Genomic DNA, 18020 nt, shown 5'->3' with positions numbered 1-18020 from the left:
GAAAAGCTTGCAAGTGGTTGCAGAAGAAAAAGTCTGGAAAATTTGAGCACTGCTCGGAGGCTGGTAATGAATGGGGTTGTGGGTGCTTGTGTCAAGGTGGACAAAGCTGATTGTTGATGCTGGTTGAGGGGCTATTGTTTGTCGAACAATAGGGAGCGTCGTCACTTGTCGAAAGCACCAGGCTATCTTCTGAGTGAAGTGTGAAGTGTGGAAAGCGAAAAGAAAAAGAATCAATCGAAGCCCTTGACGGGGTGGTGTGGTCTGCTGAAGGAAAGTGAGAGGCGTGATGCCGTGGTGAGAGAAGGGCAGAATAAAAGGAAGATTGAAAAAGAGGGAGAGCTCCCTTTATGTTTCTGTTCCACCCGTTCATCCAGAGACGATTGGCCCCCGTCCTGCCGTTTCGAACGCACACTGGACAGACAGACGCCACTGGACGAACGGCCTCTCTCATCCCATCCCTCCCTCCCCTGCTTGCTCCCTCCCCTTGCTCCACCGCAAAAGACACCCCCGTCCCTGCTGGGCCGCTGCGGTCCAAGAAGATCCAAGCAGCAGGGTCAGAGTGGGGATCGGGATCCTCGAAGAGGACTGGTTGTACGGTACACCATCTGGACTGCCGTGAACTGCGGCCTGTGTTCAATGCGGCCGTGAGAGAGGGCATTACACTGCAATATCCGCTCAAATCCATCACTCACGGCAATACTCGGTATCTTTGCGGACGGTGGCAATAGCTCGCTCCTGTTCACTTCACCTCAAACAGCACTCGCTGGGTCGGTCACTGGCAGGGAGCAACAGAGCAAAAGGATTGGTAGACAGGCGCGCGGGACAGATTGAGGATAACATCCCAAAAGAAAAGATGCAAATTCAGGTACAAGTCCCGACAGCCAGTGAGAAGGATGACCGTCCAGAAAATGCACGATGGACTGGTGACTGGTGCGACGATGGCGCTGGTGTGACGGTAAACGCTTGCGCTTGCCCTGGAAAATCGTTGTGTGTGTGTGGCTGCCGCTGCCACTGGAACGCTGGGGCACTCGGTATTCGTCCGTGGGGCTGCAACCCAAAAGTGCCCCATCCATCAGGGGCCAGCTGTCAGTTCATCCAATGGCTGCCCGAGTGTGCCTGGGCCGTTCTAGTCTCTGATTGGCTGGTGGGAAAAGGTCTGGTCTGGGCGCGATCCTGGGGAACCTGGTTGGGAGCGCCCGACTGGCCCGAACACCACAAACTTGAAACACTGACCCCTTTTGTTCGCTTCAAAAAACCCTCATAACCCTAAATTCATCAACCCTGGAGCCCCAAAAGAATAAAAGAACTGTGCCACTGTGGCCCCAATCCAGACCACCACGGCACGCCGCGTGTCCCGGTTGTTTGTCAAGCGCTGGGGCCTGCAGACATGGGGAGGGGACATGTTCACTTTGGGACGACGGCCGACGAGTTGTCTCTCGGTGTCTGCCTTGCGCAGCAGAACCCGGGGGTTATGTCCGAGAGGGAACCGCTTTCTGGAACTTTGCTCTGAAGCCATGCGAACAGAACATACGAACGAGAAGCCGTCGGTTTCACAGTTGAGCCATCACGAAGTGGCAAGTGGCCTGCAATTACAGACCGTCCTGACCGCCGTGAAAACAGCCGCAACCACCCGATCTTCTACAGGTTTTCTGCACCAAGACCAACCGCTTGACTCATCTGCAGCCCGAAAGGCCAAATTAAGAACACATGGGACGAGAATACTGGCAAAATAGCGAGAGAAACATCCCAAGTTGCAGGTCGCACATCATCCCGAGAGTTTACCCGAACCGTACCTTACATAAAGTGAGCCATAAAATAGCCACTGGGCCTCTCGACCGCCTGCTTTTCGGCTGCTTTTTCTGTTTCTTTGGAGGAATTGTCACCCCCTCCATGATTACGTAGGCAGTGTAGCTCAACCGTTGACGGCAACCAACCCGACGTCAACCCCGTCAACCCCACCAAGCTTTTGGCTGGCTGAGGGCTCCCGACATCCCGACATCCAGGCGGGGAACATCGCTCCAAAGACAGCGCCTGGCCAGCCTGTCCCAGTCGAGATCAAGCACCCTCAGGCCTGATGATCGACAGCCGCCGACCGCGCGGTCAATGCAAGACCCTGACTGTCCACAGAAAGAGAAAATCGACAGAACCTGCGATGCAATGATGCAGGTTGTCGTTTGTTCATCACGGTACACAAGAAAGACGCACAGAAAGAGAAGAAGGAGGGGCAACTTTTACCCCTGACTGGCTGAGATGCTTCTTCACCTTCTCCCTGCCGGGCGGTGTGTGTGCCTTACGGTATGTGCCCTGCGCAACCCCGAGGCGGCAACCGACAGGCGACGCCGCCCTCGCGCCCTCGCTCCCTCCCAGACCACGCAAACTGACCAACAACTGACCACTCCACCCACCACCTCGTCCATTATGGCATTATGCACAACATCTGCTGCGGCGTGAAAACGGAGCTGTTGGTCGACGATGACAAGAGGTGGATGAGGGCGTGGACCGCATCGGCGCTGCACGTTCAGCTGCGTCAGCTGCGAAATATCTTTTTTCGAGCGACGGTGGACCTGCAGGTGGCGATATCTTTTTGCGATGGTTCCTGCATTGGCTCCGATGCACCACCCGCGCCTCTTAAGTCATCGGGAAAACACTCGGATTCAAACTCGGCACCACTCAGGGGCTATCACAGTCCACACCGACGGCTGGAGGCTGACGGACAAAAGAAGCACAAACAACCCCCCGATTACCCCTCACCACCACAAGGATTGCAGAGGGGGAAAAAAGTCAGCAAGAGGATCACGCAACCAGCCGGCGGTAAAGCCCGCGATAGGCAGGCCCGCCCAGGCCCGCACCCGGTGTAAAAACCGCATGTGTGCCTCCTCCCACAAAGTACATGTGAGAAAGAGGCAAAGACAGCAGAATACTCCGGTAAACGAGTGGTGAAGGACAAGTTTGTCGGTCCTACACCATCCAACCACAAACTGCACAACAGGTCTACGTTGGCTATTTTGCGACTTGCAGGGCTCTACCGAGCGCAACGTTTCTACTGATATCTGGTCTAGACTCTAACAGATCTAGCATTCCTCAGCGATGATCCTTTTGCCCCTCACTACCTAAGTAACATCTCGACTTTTGTTTATTTGTTGTCTTATAACCCCCCCCCCCCCAGTTCCATATCATAGAAACACTCGCCCAAATTCATGTTAATTCAGCATTCTCTTCGCCAAGAGCTGTGTCAGTGTGTGCAATCCTTCGATTCCAATCCAACAATTCTTCTTCAAGCCCGGCAGTCTGGAGCCCAATCCATGGGGTGGATCATCCTTCACCTTGAAGGTGTGTGTGCGCGCCTCCCCCGCTCCCCGAGCGACCCCGGGTCACCCCTGAATCCTCTGTTCCGAGACAACAAGCCTTTTCCCGCCCGAGTCTGTCTTGCATTGAACCGCATCGGATCGCATAAACTTGCACATGTCAGAGAAGTGGAAAAATAGTACACAGCCTCCCTGAGGGAGATCATCGTGAGAAGACTAAAATCACCTCAACATTGGGATCCCTCGCTTTCGAGAGTTGAAAGCTGTGTAAGGGCCGTTTTCCAGCCACCAACCAACCACCTCAACCGAGGATATCAGGAGGTGCTTCCAGCCTCCTGAGCCAAGGGAAAAAACTTACATTGGTTTTTCGGCAGCTGAGTGAGTCCAAGAAAATAAAAGACAGCGGATGCTGGTCGGTAGGTTGTCAGATCAGTCTCTCAATAACCTACCAATGGACATGCTTCTGAAGGGACATTCTCATGATCTAGGCGCGTTGTGATACCGGTTGAGTAAACTATCTCCCCATGCGCATCATCAACTTCTCAACAATCAACTACTAAACCAAGTAAACCATCACGACAGTTCACATGGCAGACCACATTACACCCCATGAATCTGTTTCCAATCACAAACTTATCCTGTCTCCTAGATCGCAATATGAATGGGTCATGATCTCCAATGATCTCCTTGCCCTACCACACCACACACCTTTCCCGCATTGATCCTTTCATCCCAAACCTGAAACTTGTAGATGTATGTACCTACCTATTTAGGCTCTCTCTTCATGTGAGCGCGCCAGCACTGAACACACCTTTCCCAGACTACGCCCGCCTGCGTGTGTTGGAAGAGTAGGGAAAAAGATGTGGTGGGCAATGTATCTGATGCTATTTTTCCTTTCCGCCCAAGCGCTACTGCCATTCACATGCGCCGAGGCGAGACAATCTTAATACTGCCATTACCGTTCACTACCAACACCACCAACGATGTAAGGTACCTTATAGTTAGGTGGACTGTTGTGCATCCCCAAATTCCATCTGACAAAGATCGGTGGGTATGACAGGCCATCTTAGGTCGCCAATGTGCAATGCTGTCTTTTCTACATCCCCAAGAAGTCCATCCTTGATTGCGTCGTTGGACGAGTCCTTGTTCCGTTGCTACAGAGCTGCGCGGCATGCTTACACCATCCTCCTGAGGAGCAACCAGACAGCCAGACAACCAGACAACCAGGCCACCTCTGTGTGATGACCAAAGATGAAAACGCCGAGAGCTCAGAGACAGCATCTTCCCTCCTCACACCCGCCAAATCTTCACCAAACAACCCTGAGCGACAAACCTTGAAAGAAAGCACCGCATCTCCAAGCAATCCATAACCGTAGTGAGTTCCCATCCCCCCTAGAACTACCACTCCGCCCGGAAACCAACACCCCTTCATGGCACAGACACAAAACAGTTCCTCGGGCTATCCAACCCAACATCTCAATAATCACAGCCCCCTCTCCCGCGCTCCCTGACCTGCAAACCGTGCTCCTCATCAAAGAGCCCAAATCCATCATCACGTAACATACCACCCAACTCAAAACACCACCCTACCTCCTCCACGGTCGCCACCCACTAACCCACCACCAGCCATCGTACCATTCCATTCCACCTTCTCACACCCCTGTACGACCACCACCACCACCACCACTTCACTCTTCACCGAGACACTCCCCCCTCCCTCAAGTACTACTAAACCACCCGTTCACGGCCCATCATCTCTCGCGGTCGACCTCCCCTTTCACCGTTGGGCTCCTATTAGGTATTTTTCCTCCATCACAGCAAAGGACCGTCGCAACGGTGGTGTCCTCTTCTATACAAAGGGCGGAGACGAGGGACGAGCAGGTATCAGTAGAAAAAAACAGCGGGAAACTTGCAACACACATACAATCACCACCAAGAAACCCCAATCATCTCCCCCTATCCGCTTTTAACATTCTCATGCTGGATTTGTGCTAGCTGTGTAAGCTACATCTATCGCATGATGAAAAAAAATCCTCATGTTGTTTGGACCACAGAGAGAATCAGTCTCGAGCAAAACTCGTCTCTCCCTCCTCCTCCTCCATCACCCCCTCCTTCAGCATCATCACCACCGCCACCGCCGCCCACAATATCCTCCTCCTCCTTCCTCATCCCCCAATCCAACCCCCTTGCCAATCAACCTACCCCCACCCTGACAACTTCGCACCTCTCTCAAACAATCACCGTCATTGTCACTGCCACCGGCCACCCACACAAACTGTATCCAGCCTCAGTCCTAAACCAAATAGGACACGCCAAGCTGCCATACCTTTTCCTCAACCCAACTCAAACCACCCCCCCAACACCCTCGACATCACCCGTCAACCCCTTCAGCATCAAACGGCAGCCTGCCTCGCCCTCCCCCATACACCCTTTCACATAAGTCAACAACAAGAACAAGCTGCTGTTTCCCCTCCCAACCACCCCTTCCTCCTGTCATGTCCTGCCATGTCTGTTCCTCTGCGTCATCCCCTGCTCCTTTCTGGCTATCGCCCTTCCATGCGTTTGATTGTTGTCAAATAAAAAAAAGACAGAAAAGAAAAACCACATCACATCGCTCTGCCGAACAGAAAATGCCTCGACAAATACCAAGATGGGCGGTAATGCAACTGGCAGCAAAGCGCACAACCGAAAGAACCATGCAAGATATTCCGTGTCGTGTATAAGCTCTTCTCAAATAATGGAAAAAGCTAATAAGTGATGGGTTCCTTTTTTTCTGCTTCTTCTTCAATTTTCCCTACCCGCCCTCCCGTCCTGCATAAAAACCGTAGCCAGCCGACCTTGACATACATAATGACTTGTTGGGTTTGATTCGCTTGCCGCAACCGAGGTCGCCGTGAAGGACGAAAGTAAAAAGTTCTCGGACTTTCTCTCAATAGGCGGGTGCAAGCGTGTCCAGTCGTGGGCCAAAGTTGTACAAAAGGATATGGCAACTCAAAAGAGCCCGAGTGACCGAGGCAGACATCAACATGGCGGTCTCTACCTCAAATGTAGACGGGTCTATTCTCTCATTGGGGAGGACGCTGACCCGAAAACTTGCCTTGGCCTTGCTGGGGGGTATAGGCCGGTTGCTGATAAGTCATGGCGGGACTCATTCCGTACACGGCGGGCTGTCCCTGATGAGAACCCTGATGAGCCATCATCGGGGCGGCAGCGGACCGGCCAGGGCTGGGAAATCCATTGGATCCAACCATCGGTTGCGGGGCTACCGCACCAGGAGGCATAAACGGAGGACCGCTGACCGGATACATGGGCCCAGGAACCGCCATGCCGTTAGGTGGCATGAAGGGAGGTTGACCCATCATAGGCGCACCCATGTGATGGGGCTGCTGCGGCATGAACTGAGGGTTATTTGAGAAACTGCGGAACTGACCCATCTGAGGCGCGCCGGGGTTCATGTATTGAGGCATGACAGGCTGGCCATAAGGCATCTGACCGGGAGCATTCACCGAAGGGGGGTAGGCCATGGGAACTTGTCCCATTCTAGGGGAAGCGAAGGACTGGGCCGAATTAGAATGCATCATCCTATGATCGTCGGGGTTGTACGGTCCATGTGGTCCATGTCCGTGCTGGCCAGCCTGCATCTGCATCGGGGGCATGTGGGGCGATTGGCGAGGAGCCATGCCCTGGCCCCCGTGCTGCAGATAGGGTGGCAGCTGGTGTTGGTGCGGGATTTGGGGCATGGCATGCGTTGGGTTGGGAGTGGCGACGGTCGCACCAGCTCGCGGCACCTTCTCGAAATACTCATTATAGGTCATGCTCATGGTAGAGTCTTTGGGCTCTTCCTTCTCCGGGTCAACCGCACGCCAAGTGGGAGGGTGGTCAAAGGCGGGTCTGAAACCGTCATTCTCCTCCCAGGTCTTCTTGGGGTTAGTCGGAGGCTGAATAGTCTCCATGTTGGAAAGGACAAGACACTTCTTGATATCAATCGCCTTTGTCTTGCGGCGGACCAACTGGCCCTTCGCCGGAGCTGGAGGAGCCATGATGGGAACTTCCATCATGTTCACCGAAGCACGAGGGCTGGAGGCCTGGCTGGGGATGACCGCGTTAATGGGGTTGATGGGGTTCATCGGGTTGAAGGGTTGTGCAAATGCATTGGGTCTGAACTCCTGGGTATTAGGATTGAGCTTGGGACCGAGATAGGTCGGCGGCACACCGCTGATGCGACGACCGTAGTTGGGGTCGGCATTGTTAGCAGGACCGGTTGGTGGTAGACGCATATCCGGCTGAGGGTGTTGAGCCATATGAGGGTGCTGCATCTTTTGCTGCTCGACATTTCTCAGACGCTGGGCCAGCTGACCGGTAGCCTGAGCGCCGGGAGGAAGCTGAGCACCACGGCCGTTCCGGTTGTACTGGCCATAGGGAGGTTGGATCCCATTGCTGTTATGGTAAGAGGCGCGACCTCCGGGGTGGCGACCGGGGGCACCGGATGAGTTGGAGTGTTGGGGAGCCGTAGGGCGAGAGCTGGCGCGAGAATCAGTCGTCGCGGCGGGCGTCGAGGCGTTCGACTGCTCGGCTGGCGTCTTGGCTTGGTTGACCTTGGCGGCCGCAGACTCCTTCTCTTTGGCAGCAGCCTCTTGTTTCTTCCTGGCAATCTCGGCCGCATTTTGAATCGCCTTCTCCTGGATCTCCTGCTGCTTGACGGGGTCCTTGGCAATGATGGGGATCAAGTCCTTCGGCACGGGAGTGGACAGCTTGAAGTCCTTGGAGAACTTTTTCAACTCGGTCAACTTGACCTCCTTGTCAACTCTGGCCTTGCTGTGCCGGGCAGCATCGGCCTGCTTCCTCTCCTTGATGGAAAATTGCTTGAAAGCATTGAGTACTTCTCGCTCGACATTGTTTGCAGCGCTTGGGCCGCCCGCCCTACTCGCACCTGGGAAGCCAACACGAGCCGTGGCAGTCGAGGACCGAGCAGCAACAGTCTCCTTGGGGTCTGCCTTGGCGGGGGCTGCGGATACATCGGGCTTGGTCTCTGGAGCTTTCTCAGAAGCTTTGCTTTCCGCCTTGGGCTCGGCAGCCTTGTCCACAGCCGGTTGGGCTGGTGTGGGTGTGGCGGCAGGCGACTTGACATCCTCGACCTTGGGCGTGGGCTGGGTAGAAGCCGGGGCACCCTTCAATTGCGATGAAATGATAGCAGGGTCCACTGGAGCACCCTTGACTGTTGACTGACCGGTAGGAGCCCGCCGAGCTGGTGGGGTGTACTTATTCTCACGGTTGCTGCTCAACGGAGGGAAGTCCTGGCGGGCAACACCGCTGTATCTGGGAGGGGGTCAGCTCGGAATTGTCACCGGCGGCTATGCCTGTGTGCTTGACGTACTTCTCCTCTTCATCCCTGCCATCACCGCCGCCACCAAAGTCCATAATGCGCTCCTCGGCGACATGGGCAAACTTGGGTGCCTCCCCTTCGATCTGGCGCGCAATCTTGTCCGCCTGAGCGATTCTCTGCTCGTAATTGGGGTGGCTCCTGTCGATCTCGGTCGTGTAAATTCTCTCATCATAAGTGGACTTGTTTCCAAACATCCTCTCGTGGGTTGCGAACTGATCCCAACCGCGGACATCTTCTTTGGAACTTTCAAGGCTAAGGTCAGTTGTGGTGTCAGGGGGTGGGGTCCAGGGTTGAAGAGCACGACCAGCACCGAGTCGCGAGTTAGAAATGGAGGCATCTGTCTTGAAACCGGATCGATTGCCTGCGAAAAAGATCAGTTTCAAGGCCTTGCAGAGTGTGTATGCATGTGGTCCCTCGATTACCATTAGCACCCTTTCCATCATTCTTCCCGGCGTTGCCAGGCACAACGCGAGCGTCCATGACGTCCTTCTTCTGGGCCATCATTTGTGTTTGATCTCGTCTCGCCCCGTTGGCAAGATCGGCCGAATTGGGAAGCTTCTTCTGTAGCACGTTGGTTAGTCGAAAGCTGCCCGAGTCGAAGTCGTTCGAACAGGTGCCTGAAAACTCGGCCCCTGGGGAGTATCTAACACGCACTCGCTGACCCTGCGGCAGATGTAAGCTTCTGTACACGATTGAGTTGGGGGGAAGCGGAGAGACGGCGTGCGTCTGTACCAGTTGCTCTGTGGCAGCTGCAAAAGCTAAATCAGGCTCTCGGAGGCGCCCGCAGGCGGAGGGTGGATACGGGGAAATGGGGTAAAGTTTGACTGACCTCACGGAGGGAGTTGGTCACAGACTGCCTGTTCTGTGAGTTGAAGCCGGCCTGAGGTGGTTGCGATCGACCGGTAACCGGATTTCTCGACGCTGGGGTCCAGGCCTTTGTGACAGGAGGAGTTTGTCTGTGCGGTGGTCGACCGTCAGTCAGTCAGTCGCTTACAGGTGCGAACCATCAGAGAGGCACGATGCGGGTCGATCCGCGAAGAATAGAAAGAGAATGGGAAAGGGGATAGAGTAGAGAGCCGACGCAATGGGGTGTAGTCAAAAGTGGACCGTGGGGTCTCTTGTTGGTGGGCAAAGTGAGGCTTGGAAAAAAAGCTGGGGATGGCAGGGCAGGGCAGGGCATGGCATGGGGGGAGGGGGGAGGGGGGAGAAGGGACTCGTGTCTCACCTAGCAGTCTGGCCAGAAGGGGTCACCTCTTTCCTTTGGTCGCCGAGCTTGCTGCTGTACAGAGGCCTCTGGGTAGGCGACTTGACGTCGGCGGAGGTGGACTGCGATGGGGTCGAAGATCGGTCTTCCATGGCTCCCGTGGTCTTCGCTGCCAGTTCACACTGGGTTGGTCGCGGCGGCTTGGAGGTGGAAACTTTGGGAAGAGTGCGGGCGGGAGTTGGTACGGTGCGGCAGAGAAGGAGTTTGTGCGAATTGGGCGAATCAGAGTGCAGAATGGTGCGACCTGACCGAGAGAGGGTCGTGACAGTGGGAGCCACAGCCCGATCTATTGCAAAAGGGCCCGTGTGTCAGTAACGACGGCCTGCCACGCTACGACTTCTGGCTGGGTCCGTTGAATTCGCAAGTTGACCGGAGACACACTGTAGGCTCGAGTTGCCGCAACAAATTTCCTCAGAAACCTAGGTGAAGGTCAAACGCCCGGCATCGAGAGTTGCCCTTTCCGCAGCGGCTGGGGTGTCGGTAGGATGTCGGTTTGACGTTGGCAATCCGGGGGGAAGACACACAGGCAGCTCTACTGCGCGGTGAGGTAGGTGCTGCAAGTCGTGGAAAGTTAGGTGCGTAGCTGCTTGGAAGAGAAAAGTCGTTACGTCGTGCTTGCTGGAACGGTGAGAGGTCTCTCGCGGTTTGCCTGAGGCGGGGAAGTTGTGGATGTCTTGAAAGACAGGCGAGGAGGTGTCGTCAAAATAAAGAGAGCGGGAAACAGCCTGCCAGCGCAGAAGGGATAAGGCAGGGCAGGGCAGGGTTTAAGGGTCTGTGGGGAGGACAACTTTGGGGTTTGATGGTCGAGTCTTGCTGGTGGACGAGAGAAAAACAAATCAAAAACCCCCTGAGCGAACGAGCAGCTGTCTGCTTCCGCTCTCACGCTCTCACTGGCAAGGAAAAGATATGATATCCTCTCCAGAAACACCGGCGTCGAGATTTTTGTTGGCAAGCAACTCCCAATGGGTGCATCAACGCGGGAGGGCAGTTGCAGCTCCCTTCCCCGCTAACACCACTCTGAGGAAAGCCGGGGCTTGGCACTCCAAGGATCGATCAAAGGCCGTCACGTGATGTCAGTTCTACCACCTCTCTTTGGCACGTCTCTGGAACCGCAGGCTTGCTCCTACGGCTCCGTCCTGGACAATGAGAGAGAGGGCTGAGTCAAGTGCTCCTTTTTACAACTGTTCGGCCTAATGCCTGTGCCGTTTCGAAAGTGGTGCCTGGCTCAGGTCCGGCAACAAAACAAACGCTTTTCTTAGAAGGCTGTGTGAGGTGCAGAAAAACAAGTGCCTGGCCGAACCTCCCGCAACCTGGAACCACCCGTCACCGGCTGCCCCCACGGGGTATTTGTTGCACATGTCTACTTGTTTCGACTTATACTGCTACCTACCATTGGTATCTAGTAAGCACAAAACCTGATGGCGAGCACCACTATCCAATGACAGAACGTTCTGGCCACCGGCAGCCAAGAGAGACTTGCATATATTACCTCCTTAACGCAGTAGCCTCATGGTCACCCCCAAGGTCGTTCTAGTAGGCGTAGTTAGGGCAGGTCTTATATTGGGGGCACCACCACCGTCAGCATGTTATTGGCGATGCTCGTCTCCCATACCAAAATATGGTATGGCTGCTGACAGCAGGACCTGACCTTATCAATGCGCGTGCACCCTTTCACCTGTTTCAGTTGCAAATGCGTACAACTCGGAGCGCCGATATTGGGCTTCTCCCTCCCTCATGGCAAGTCTCGGGCATAGCCGTCTTTGCAGAAAAAGTTGGATGGCAGCAGCAGATCTTTTCGTTTCAGACAACCACCCTCGGGGAATTTCCGCTCAGTTTCATAGACGCACACATGATGATCCGCACTTTTTGGTTTCTGCCTCAATTATCCAGATGCCTTGAGTGGGCGAGTGGGAAGGCGGGGTATTTCAATTGGTTGGATGCTGACCGTGATGTCATGTTGAACCTGGGCCTTTCCCCTCTCTCGAGTCTGACCGAAGTCGTTGCGGGCAAGCTTGTCGGAATTTCCCCAGCTCCAAACAGAGCCTCAATTTGACAGCTGAGTGCTCTAGATAAAAACACCACCCGGCATTTCTTCCGTCTCCGTGCCTCTTTGCTTCTTATCAAAATCGCCAAGCTTGAGAGTACCCCGATGATCTCCCTCGCTTATGTCGACGCCGCCCTACCTGCCGAGATGTCATCTTTTTATAGCTGTCTTTTTTGTCGCCTGCGCATGGTGTGGACGTTTGCTCGATCAGCAGTTGTACGCTGTTCATGGGCTATGTCAGTCGAGATCGTGGTCCTGGCTCCGGTGACGCTTACAAGTCGATGTAATGTCTGAGGCAGCCGCGATGTTTTGGAGAAAGTCTTCACACAGGCAACAACCATCGACAAATTAACCTCAAAATAATCGGGCATCTATTGCCTTAGAGAGAGGCTGAATGTCAATTGACCACTCAGCAAAACCAACCACCGGTCACGGCAACAACACGAGCGATCTGTCGAGCGAAAAGGATTCTTTAACAACGCTGATGTAAACAGATGGTGTTGAAGGAGCGTAGAGAGACTAGCCAGTGGGCAAGAAGATGTACCAAACCGTCTGCCTTCTTTCAACCACCATACAGAGAGCAGCCGTCTAGCCGTGAGGCCTCGCAGCAGACTTCATCCTTCGATAAGACAACATCACAGCTAACAGGAGAGTGCGCCCAGAAATCCCACTTCATACATTGTATTGTGTATGTGGTATATGTGTACACACACAAGACTTCTATCTACCTGAGCCTCATGAGGAGCTCCCGCTCCCAAAGCCCCTATGTGTGTGTTCCCGTAATTTGTTTTCCGCGCTTTCCGAAAATGCTTTCAAACCCAAAATCGACATCATGAGAGGAGCATTATACATGACTTGATGAAAAATACATGGCGACCGAAGAAAAGTAAAACGCCCCAAGCAGCACCACCGTCCTTTTGAAGATCGTTGTTCGGTCATAGATACCCCAGACCCTCATTCAAAAATAAATAGCTTTTTTGTACACCTTTCCCGCCATTACATAATCTTACACACACCACCACCGAAAGAGAGGAGATTGCTTATTTGTTCTTGACAACGCCGACCTTGGCGGGTCTGAGGATGCGGCCGTTGAGCTTGAAGCCCTTCTGCTGGGTGTGGAAGACGGTGTTGTGCTCCTTGTCCTGCATGGGGGTCATGAAGGTGGCCTCGTGCTCATTGGGGTTGAAGGGAAGGCCGTGGGGGTCGAATCTCTCGAGGCCGTGCTTCTTGAGGGTCTCGAGGAGGATGTTCTCGGTCATCTTGAGACCCTCGTAGAGGTTGACGAGGTCTTGGAGGTGGGCAGACTTCTCCTCGGACTTGAGCTTCTCCTCGGGGACCATGGTGAGGGCACGGTCGAAGTTGTCAACGCTGTCGACGAGGTCCTTGGCGAACTTCTGGATGGCGAAGTCACGGGCGGCCTTCATTTCACGGGCAGTCCGGTCCTGGAGGTTGCGGAAGTCGGCAACGGAGCGGAGGTACTTGTCCTGATATGGTTGTTAGTATATGCAGGGGATTATAGTCAGGGGTAGGTTGTATGGCTGTATGTACCTTCCAGTCCCGAACTTCGGCCTCCTTGGCCTCTAATTGCTTCTTGAGCTTGGCCTCCTCGGTCTCCTCAGCAGCCTTCTCCTCTCCGTTCTTGGTCTCGGCCTCCTTCTTCTCGGCCTCAGCGCTGTACCATCTCGCCCTCGGTGCCACTGTCCTGGCGGCTGCGGCAATTGGTGACTGGATGAACTGGGGTCTGGCGAGCTGTCTTTGGGCGCCGGCCCTGGCGGTGGAGCGGAGGGCCCGGGAAGTGTTGGCGATGGTCTGTCGTAACATTATGGCGGTTGTATGTGGTGTATTATCTGAAACTCTCAACGGACGGCAATGCTCTCTTTTTTTTAATTTTACAATACAATGGCGTGTTGCCTTCCAGAAATTTTATGACGACGGCTTTGGTTGGGCCGTTCAACCGGGCCAAGGTCAGAAAAAAAGCGGATCATCTGACGGACCGCCCTTGAGCTGTTCCCCAGATCCCGCGGAACCCCGCCCAGCCGAAACCAGTCAAGCGCTGCCTGCCAGATGCAGGGTTTCCCTCAGCCAGATGCTGCCCCACTGTAACCTGCCGGGCCCGCCGCGAAATCATGTGCTGATAACACAGGGCAGGCATCTTATCGGCGCTTTGTCGCGCGCCTCTCACATTCACTTGGAGGCTTGTCCAAACTTCTGAGCTGGGATCCGCTTGTTGCTGTAGCCTTCCACATCGACAGCAACTCTTTCTGCGATTTAACCACTGCTCCATCCTGCTTGCCTGCTACCTACACAAACGCGCCCTTGCGATTGTCATATTACGAACCGAAAGCAAACACAAATCGCGCGAGATAATACACCGCCGGCAAGATGGATTACGATCCGATGGCAATGGATGACGCCGAGTCGCTCGGGCCCGTCGTCAAGATCTCGCAGGTATGTGGTTGTCGCAATGTCCGGGCAGCTGGTGAGACGGCAACTCGTGTCTAAACGCGACGTGAATATCTAGGCCGACTCGGTCCGCGTCAAGTTCGAACTCCAGAATGCCGACATCTCGTTCGCCAACTCGCTGCGCCGCGTCATGCTGGCCGAGATCCCAACCATCGCCATCGACTTGGTCGAGATTGAAAGCAACAGCTCGGTTCTTGCTGACGAATTCATCGCCCACCGTCTTGGTCTTATCCCACTCAACGCCGAGGGTGTCGAGCACCTCCTCTATTCCCGCGACTGCGACTGCGAAGAGTACTGCGAAAACTGCAGCGTCAAGCTCACGCTCCATGCCAAGTGCACTGGCTACGAGAACATGTCGGTATCCGCGCGCGATTTGGTACCTGTTGGCGAGCGCATAAATCAATCTCTGGGCACGCCAGTTATTAACGACAAGGACGGCACCGGACCGCTCATTCTCAAGCTGCGCCCCGAGCAGGAGATCAAGCTCGAGTGTATCGCGAAGAAGGGCATTGCGAAGGAGCATGCGAAGTGGGCACCAAGCGCAGCCATCGGGTTTGAATATGACCCCCACAACAAGCTCCGCCATCTTGACCTTTGGTATGAGAAGGATCCCAAGTCGGAATGGTAAGTTTGCTCTATGTTGATCTTTGGTCGCAAAGCAGCCACTCACACTCTGTCACAGGCCTCCTAGCGAGTATGCCAAGTGGGAAGAGCCACCAGTGGAAGGCGAACCTTTCGACTTTGACGCCGTCCCCAACCACTTTTACTACAACGTCGAGACAGCCGGTAACCTGCCACCAGACGGAATTGTCACCGAGGGCATCAAGGTCATCCAGCAAAAGCTCGCTGGTCTGATTCACGAGTTGACTGAAGGGGAGGGTGAAGGTGGCTACGACGGACCCCGCAGCCCAGATTACAACAGCGGTCCTGACACCGGCTATGGGTACTCGACATCCTACGGCGGAAATGGCGGGAGCCAGAGCGCCTGGGGTGGCGGCGGCGGAACCACTCCATTCGGCGCGCAGACTTCCTATGGCGGTGGCGGTTGGTCTTGAATGAGGCAGCAAGAAAGGATCAGACTTGGTAAATCGGATCTGGTGGGAGCCATGACGTTGGAAACAACTCAATACGACGCCAAAATTATCGCCTCACCGGTAACGACAGAGCCGGGCTTTATGGCAGCGCGTTGCCGGCGTTTCCATCTTCTTCACCAGCTTCTTGTTATTGTGTACAATACTATACCCAGCACACGCACATCATTCATCATTCATCACACAGCAATCCGAACTCACTGCTCATCACCCGAATCACCGCATCAGTACCCTTGCCGAGCCCCTTTACTACTCATCCATTCTCATAACATTGCGAGGGCTTTTTTGCTGCTCTTGGAGGACCAAAAACTGGATATGAGGTTTTCGATGATGAAGAAGAGGGGGTTATTTTGCTGCTATCTGCTGAGCGTGTAGAGTATTTCATCAGCCGGAGTGTTGGGGGGTTGGAGCGGGGAGGAAGGGGGGGAGGTTCATTACAGGTTTCTTGGGGAAAGGGAGAGAGAGAGAGAGAGAGAGCGCGACTCAATAAAGAAAAGTCAGTTTTCATTGGGGGGTATCTCAACCCAAACCCAAAATCGGCGTCCCTTGTTACCTGTACATAGATATAATTTGTATCAAAAGGCTTCATATTTGAGGTAAATAAAATAAAATAAAAAGATAACCAACAACATGTGTGTGTTTGCACAGACCCTCTTTTTGTATACAAGAATACCAACTGACAAAAAGACAGAACGCCGCACCCTTCCCTGCCTGGCCGAAAAACAAATGCCTACCCCCTCTCTTGCCATGGTATACGAGAGAAAAATACAAATACACTGACTGATAAAGATGATGTCCCCCTTTCCCTTCCTCCTCCGCTCTATGGATCGATTCCTGTCTTGTCTTGTCTTGTCTTGTCTATAAGCTCCATGCTCCTCTTTGTTGCTGTGGTGTGCTGTGATACAAAGTATCAAAATCCGCTGTGTTTTCGCTCAAAAATGCAGAAAAAAATCCAAGCTGCCCTCCTACTCTACGACTTGTTCACAGCAGGCAATTCCTCCTCCTCCAACCCCTTAACCCGTCTATAAAACTTGCGATGAGATTCCAAAAACAAAAACGTGCAAATCGTTTGTCTGTTTCCCTCATCAGTACATCATTCGAAAGGAAAGGAAAAGAAACAAACTTACGGCCCCAACCTCAAAAAACTCGGCACCCACCCCCTAAACATCCACCCCATCCCCTCCTTTGCATAAATCTCCCCCAGCAGCTGCCCCAGCCCCTGGTTGCCGTGCGCAGACATCACCCTCGTCTTGATCACATCAATCGGACTCGTCACCGTCGCCGCGACCACGCCAGCAAGAAAGGACGAGCTAAAGTGCGTCGCGAGGTTGTCCTCCATCTTTGCGACCTTGATCAAAGTCCGCTTAAAGATGTCGTAAGATGCCAATTGCGAGGCGGTCATGGCCGCTGCTCGCAGCGAGTTCGGTCCGACACCACGGAAGAGGGCGCCGACGCCTTCTTCCCTAATCATCCGGACCAGACCGTCACCTGCGTGCCGGTAGTTGCGCCGTTTGTGCTCCGGGAGAGAGGCGTCGTGCTGCATGCGGACGTTGAGGACGTCGGCTGCGTTGCCTGCTATTCCACCTATAGTCCCCGAGACGGAGGCCATGGCTATGAGCATGGGTAAGGAGGGCGGTTTGGGTTTTTGGGTTACTGGATCAACGCCGGAGCGGGTGGCGAGTTGGGATTTGAGTTCCTCGTAGATGCCGAAGCGGGTGGTGGAGTAGGTGATTTGGCGGAGGAGGGAGGCGGAGAGGCCTGAGTAAAGGCCTGTGAGGCCGTTGTTGCGGAGGATGTGGAGGAAGGTGCCAGACATGGTGGTGGGCATGGAGCCCGAGCGGGTTTGGAGGCGGACTTTGACTGTCGGGGGGTTAGTATGGGAGGAGATAAAAGGGGTGGTAAGGGGGGGTGGTAAACAAACCCAGGTCGAGGGGGTGAGTGACGCAGGCGGCCATGGAAGATGCGCTGCCTCCGAACCAGAAGGGGTAGTGGATTGGTTTTTGTTTTAGTTGTGGTGAGAGGGACATCTTGTTGGTGGTGTCTCTTTTGCTGGTGGTTTCTGTGCTTGGACCTACTGGTGTAGGTACGCTGCTATTCTTGGCATCCATCTTGTCGTCTCTGTCGCGACGCACTCAAAAAGTAGAAAAGTTGGAGTTGTCGCTATAACAAGAACATCCCGCGGACTGTGTGTGTAAAGCTTTTTCGCCAAAACGTTGCCGAATTAGAATTATGTGTTATGTATTAAACACTAAAAGTGAATAGCTTCAAGCGAATTCAAAGTGAAGCTATACCGGCATCGGCAGCAATGTTTTGCGACTGACTCTGGAAAGATCGGATCGAGGTATGACGAAAGGGTGGTCGTCCCAAGTGAGATTGGCGATAAGAAATGTCACAGCTGCAATCAATTCAACCAACAGTGGGAATTTTTGGTTTATCGAAATTTTCCACTTTTTGTTGGTCCCCACTACGT

The 18020-nt window shown here is 54.0% G+C and overlaps 4 protein-coding genes across 4 annotated transcripts; 1 reads left to right on the top strand and 3 right to left on the bottom strand.

Moving 5' to 3' along the window:
- Positions 1–5736: 5736 nt before the first annotated feature.
- PBP1 (poly(A)-binding protein binding protein) lies at positions 5737–10933 on the bottom strand. The gene is made up of 5 exons (XM_062911394.1): positions 9914–10933; positions 9518–9644; positions 9111–9351; positions 8680–9049; positions 5737–8615 (listed from the first exon to the last, which is right to left on the bottom strand). Exons 1-5 carry the CDS (start codon positions 10042–10044, stop codon positions 6371–6373), a joined length of 3114 nt encoding a protein of 1037 aa, XP_062767421.1. The 5' UTR covers positions 10045–10933; the 3' UTR covers positions 5737–6370.
- Positions 10934–12649: 1716 nt separating this feature from the next.
- On the bottom strand, positions 12650–13953 carry mge1 (GrpE, mitochondrial). The gene is made up of 2 exons (XM_062911393.1): positions 13545–13953; positions 12650–13480 (listed from the first exon to the last, which is right to left on the bottom strand). The coding sequence occupies exons 1-2, from the start codon at positions 13815–13817 to the stop codon at positions 13037–13039; spliced, it is 717 nt and encodes a 238-aa protein (XP_062767420.1). The 5' UTR covers positions 13818–13953; the 3' UTR covers positions 12650–13036.
- A 245-nt stretch (positions 13954–14198) lies between these two features.
- rpb3 (RNA polymerase II subunit 3) lies at positions 14199–16297 on the top strand. Its single transcript, XM_062911392.1, has 4 exons — positions 14199–14444; positions 14518–15083; positions 15142–16184; positions 16242–16297. Exons 1-3 carry the CDS (start codon positions 14379–14381, stop codon positions 15512–15514), a joined length of 1005 nt encoding a protein of 334 aa, XP_062767419.1. The 5' UTR covers positions 14199–14378; the 3' UTR covers positions 15515–16184; positions 16242–16297.
- Positions 16117–18016, bottom strand: DIC1 (Mitochondrial dicarboxylate transporter). Its single transcript, XM_062911391.1, has 3 exons — positions 17472–18016; positions 16678–17410; positions 16117–16623 (listed from the first exon to the last, which is right to left on the bottom strand). The coding sequence occupies exons 1-3, from the start codon at positions 17656–17658 to the stop codon at positions 16521–16523; spliced, it is 1023 nt and encodes a 340-aa protein (XP_062767418.1). The 5' UTR covers positions 17659–18016; the 3' UTR covers positions 16117–16520.
- Between the last annotated feature and the right edge of the window lie 4 nt (positions 18017–18020).

The sequence above is a fragment of the Podospora pseudopauciseta genome, chromosome 3 (assembly GCF_035222475.1).
Source record: "Podospora pseudopauciseta strain CBS 411.78 chromosome 3, whole genome shotgun sequence".
NCBI classification, from domain to species: Eukaryota; Fungi; Ascomycota; class Sordariomycetes; order Sordariales; family Podosporaceae; genus Podospora; species Podospora pseudopauciseta.
The sequence above is the reverse complement of the archived record's forward strand: the minus strand, read 5'-3'. Positions and strand labels throughout refer to the sequence as shown.

What these genes read in the sequence shown, in the direction of transcription:
- PBP1 (XM_062911394.1), bottom strand. Translation starts at nt 10,044, where the DNA reads ATGGAAGACCGATCTTCGACCCCATCGCAGTCCACCTCCGCCGACGTC. An exon ending in CCTTCTGGCCAGACTGCTAG is followed by an intron (nt 9,645 to 9,913) that starts GTGAGACACGAG and finishes ACCACCGCACAG; the next exon opens with ACAAACTCCTCCTGTCACAA. An exon ending in GGCAGGGATGAAGAGGAGAA is followed by an intron (nt 8,616 to 8,679) that starts GTACGTCAAGCA and finishes TCCCAGATACAG; the next exon opens with CGGTGTTGCCCGCCAGGACT.
- rpb3 (XM_062911392.1), top strand. Translation starts at nt 14,379, where the DNA reads ATGGATTACGATCCGATGGCAATGGATGACGCCGAGTCGCTCGGGCCC. An exon ending in CCGTCGTCAAGATCTCGCAG is followed by an intron (nt 14,445 to 14,517) that starts GTATGTGGTTGT and finishes GTGAATATCTAG; the next exon opens with GCCGACTCGGTCCGCGTCAA. An exon ending in AAGGATCCCAAGTCGGAATG is followed by an intron (nt 15,084 to 15,141) that starts GTAAGTTTGCTC and finishes ACTCTGTCACAG; the next exon opens with GCCTCCTAGCGAGTATGCCA.
- mge1 (XM_062911393.1), bottom strand. Translation starts at nt 13,817, where the DNA reads ATGTTACGACAGACCATCGCCAACACTTCCCGGGCCCTCCGCTCCACC. An exon ending in CCGAAGTTCGGGACTGGAAG is followed by an intron (nt 13,481 to 13,544) that starts GTACATACAGCC and finishes CAACCATATCAG; the next exon opens with GACAAGTACCTCCGCTCCGT.
- DIC1 (XM_062911391.1), bottom strand. Translation starts at nt 17,658, where the DNA reads ATGGATGCCAAGAATAGCAGCGTACCTACACCAGTAGGTCCAAGCACA. An exon ending in CACTCACCCCCTCGACCTGG is followed by an intron (nt 17,411 to 17,471) that starts GTTTGTTTACCA and finishes ACCCCCCGACAG; the next exon opens with TCAAAGTCCGCCTCCAAACC. An exon ending in AGTTTTTTGAGGTTGGGGCC is followed by an intron (nt 16,624 to 16,677) that starts GTAAGTTTGTTT and finishes TGAGGGAAACAG; the next exon opens with ACAAACGATTTGCACGTTTT.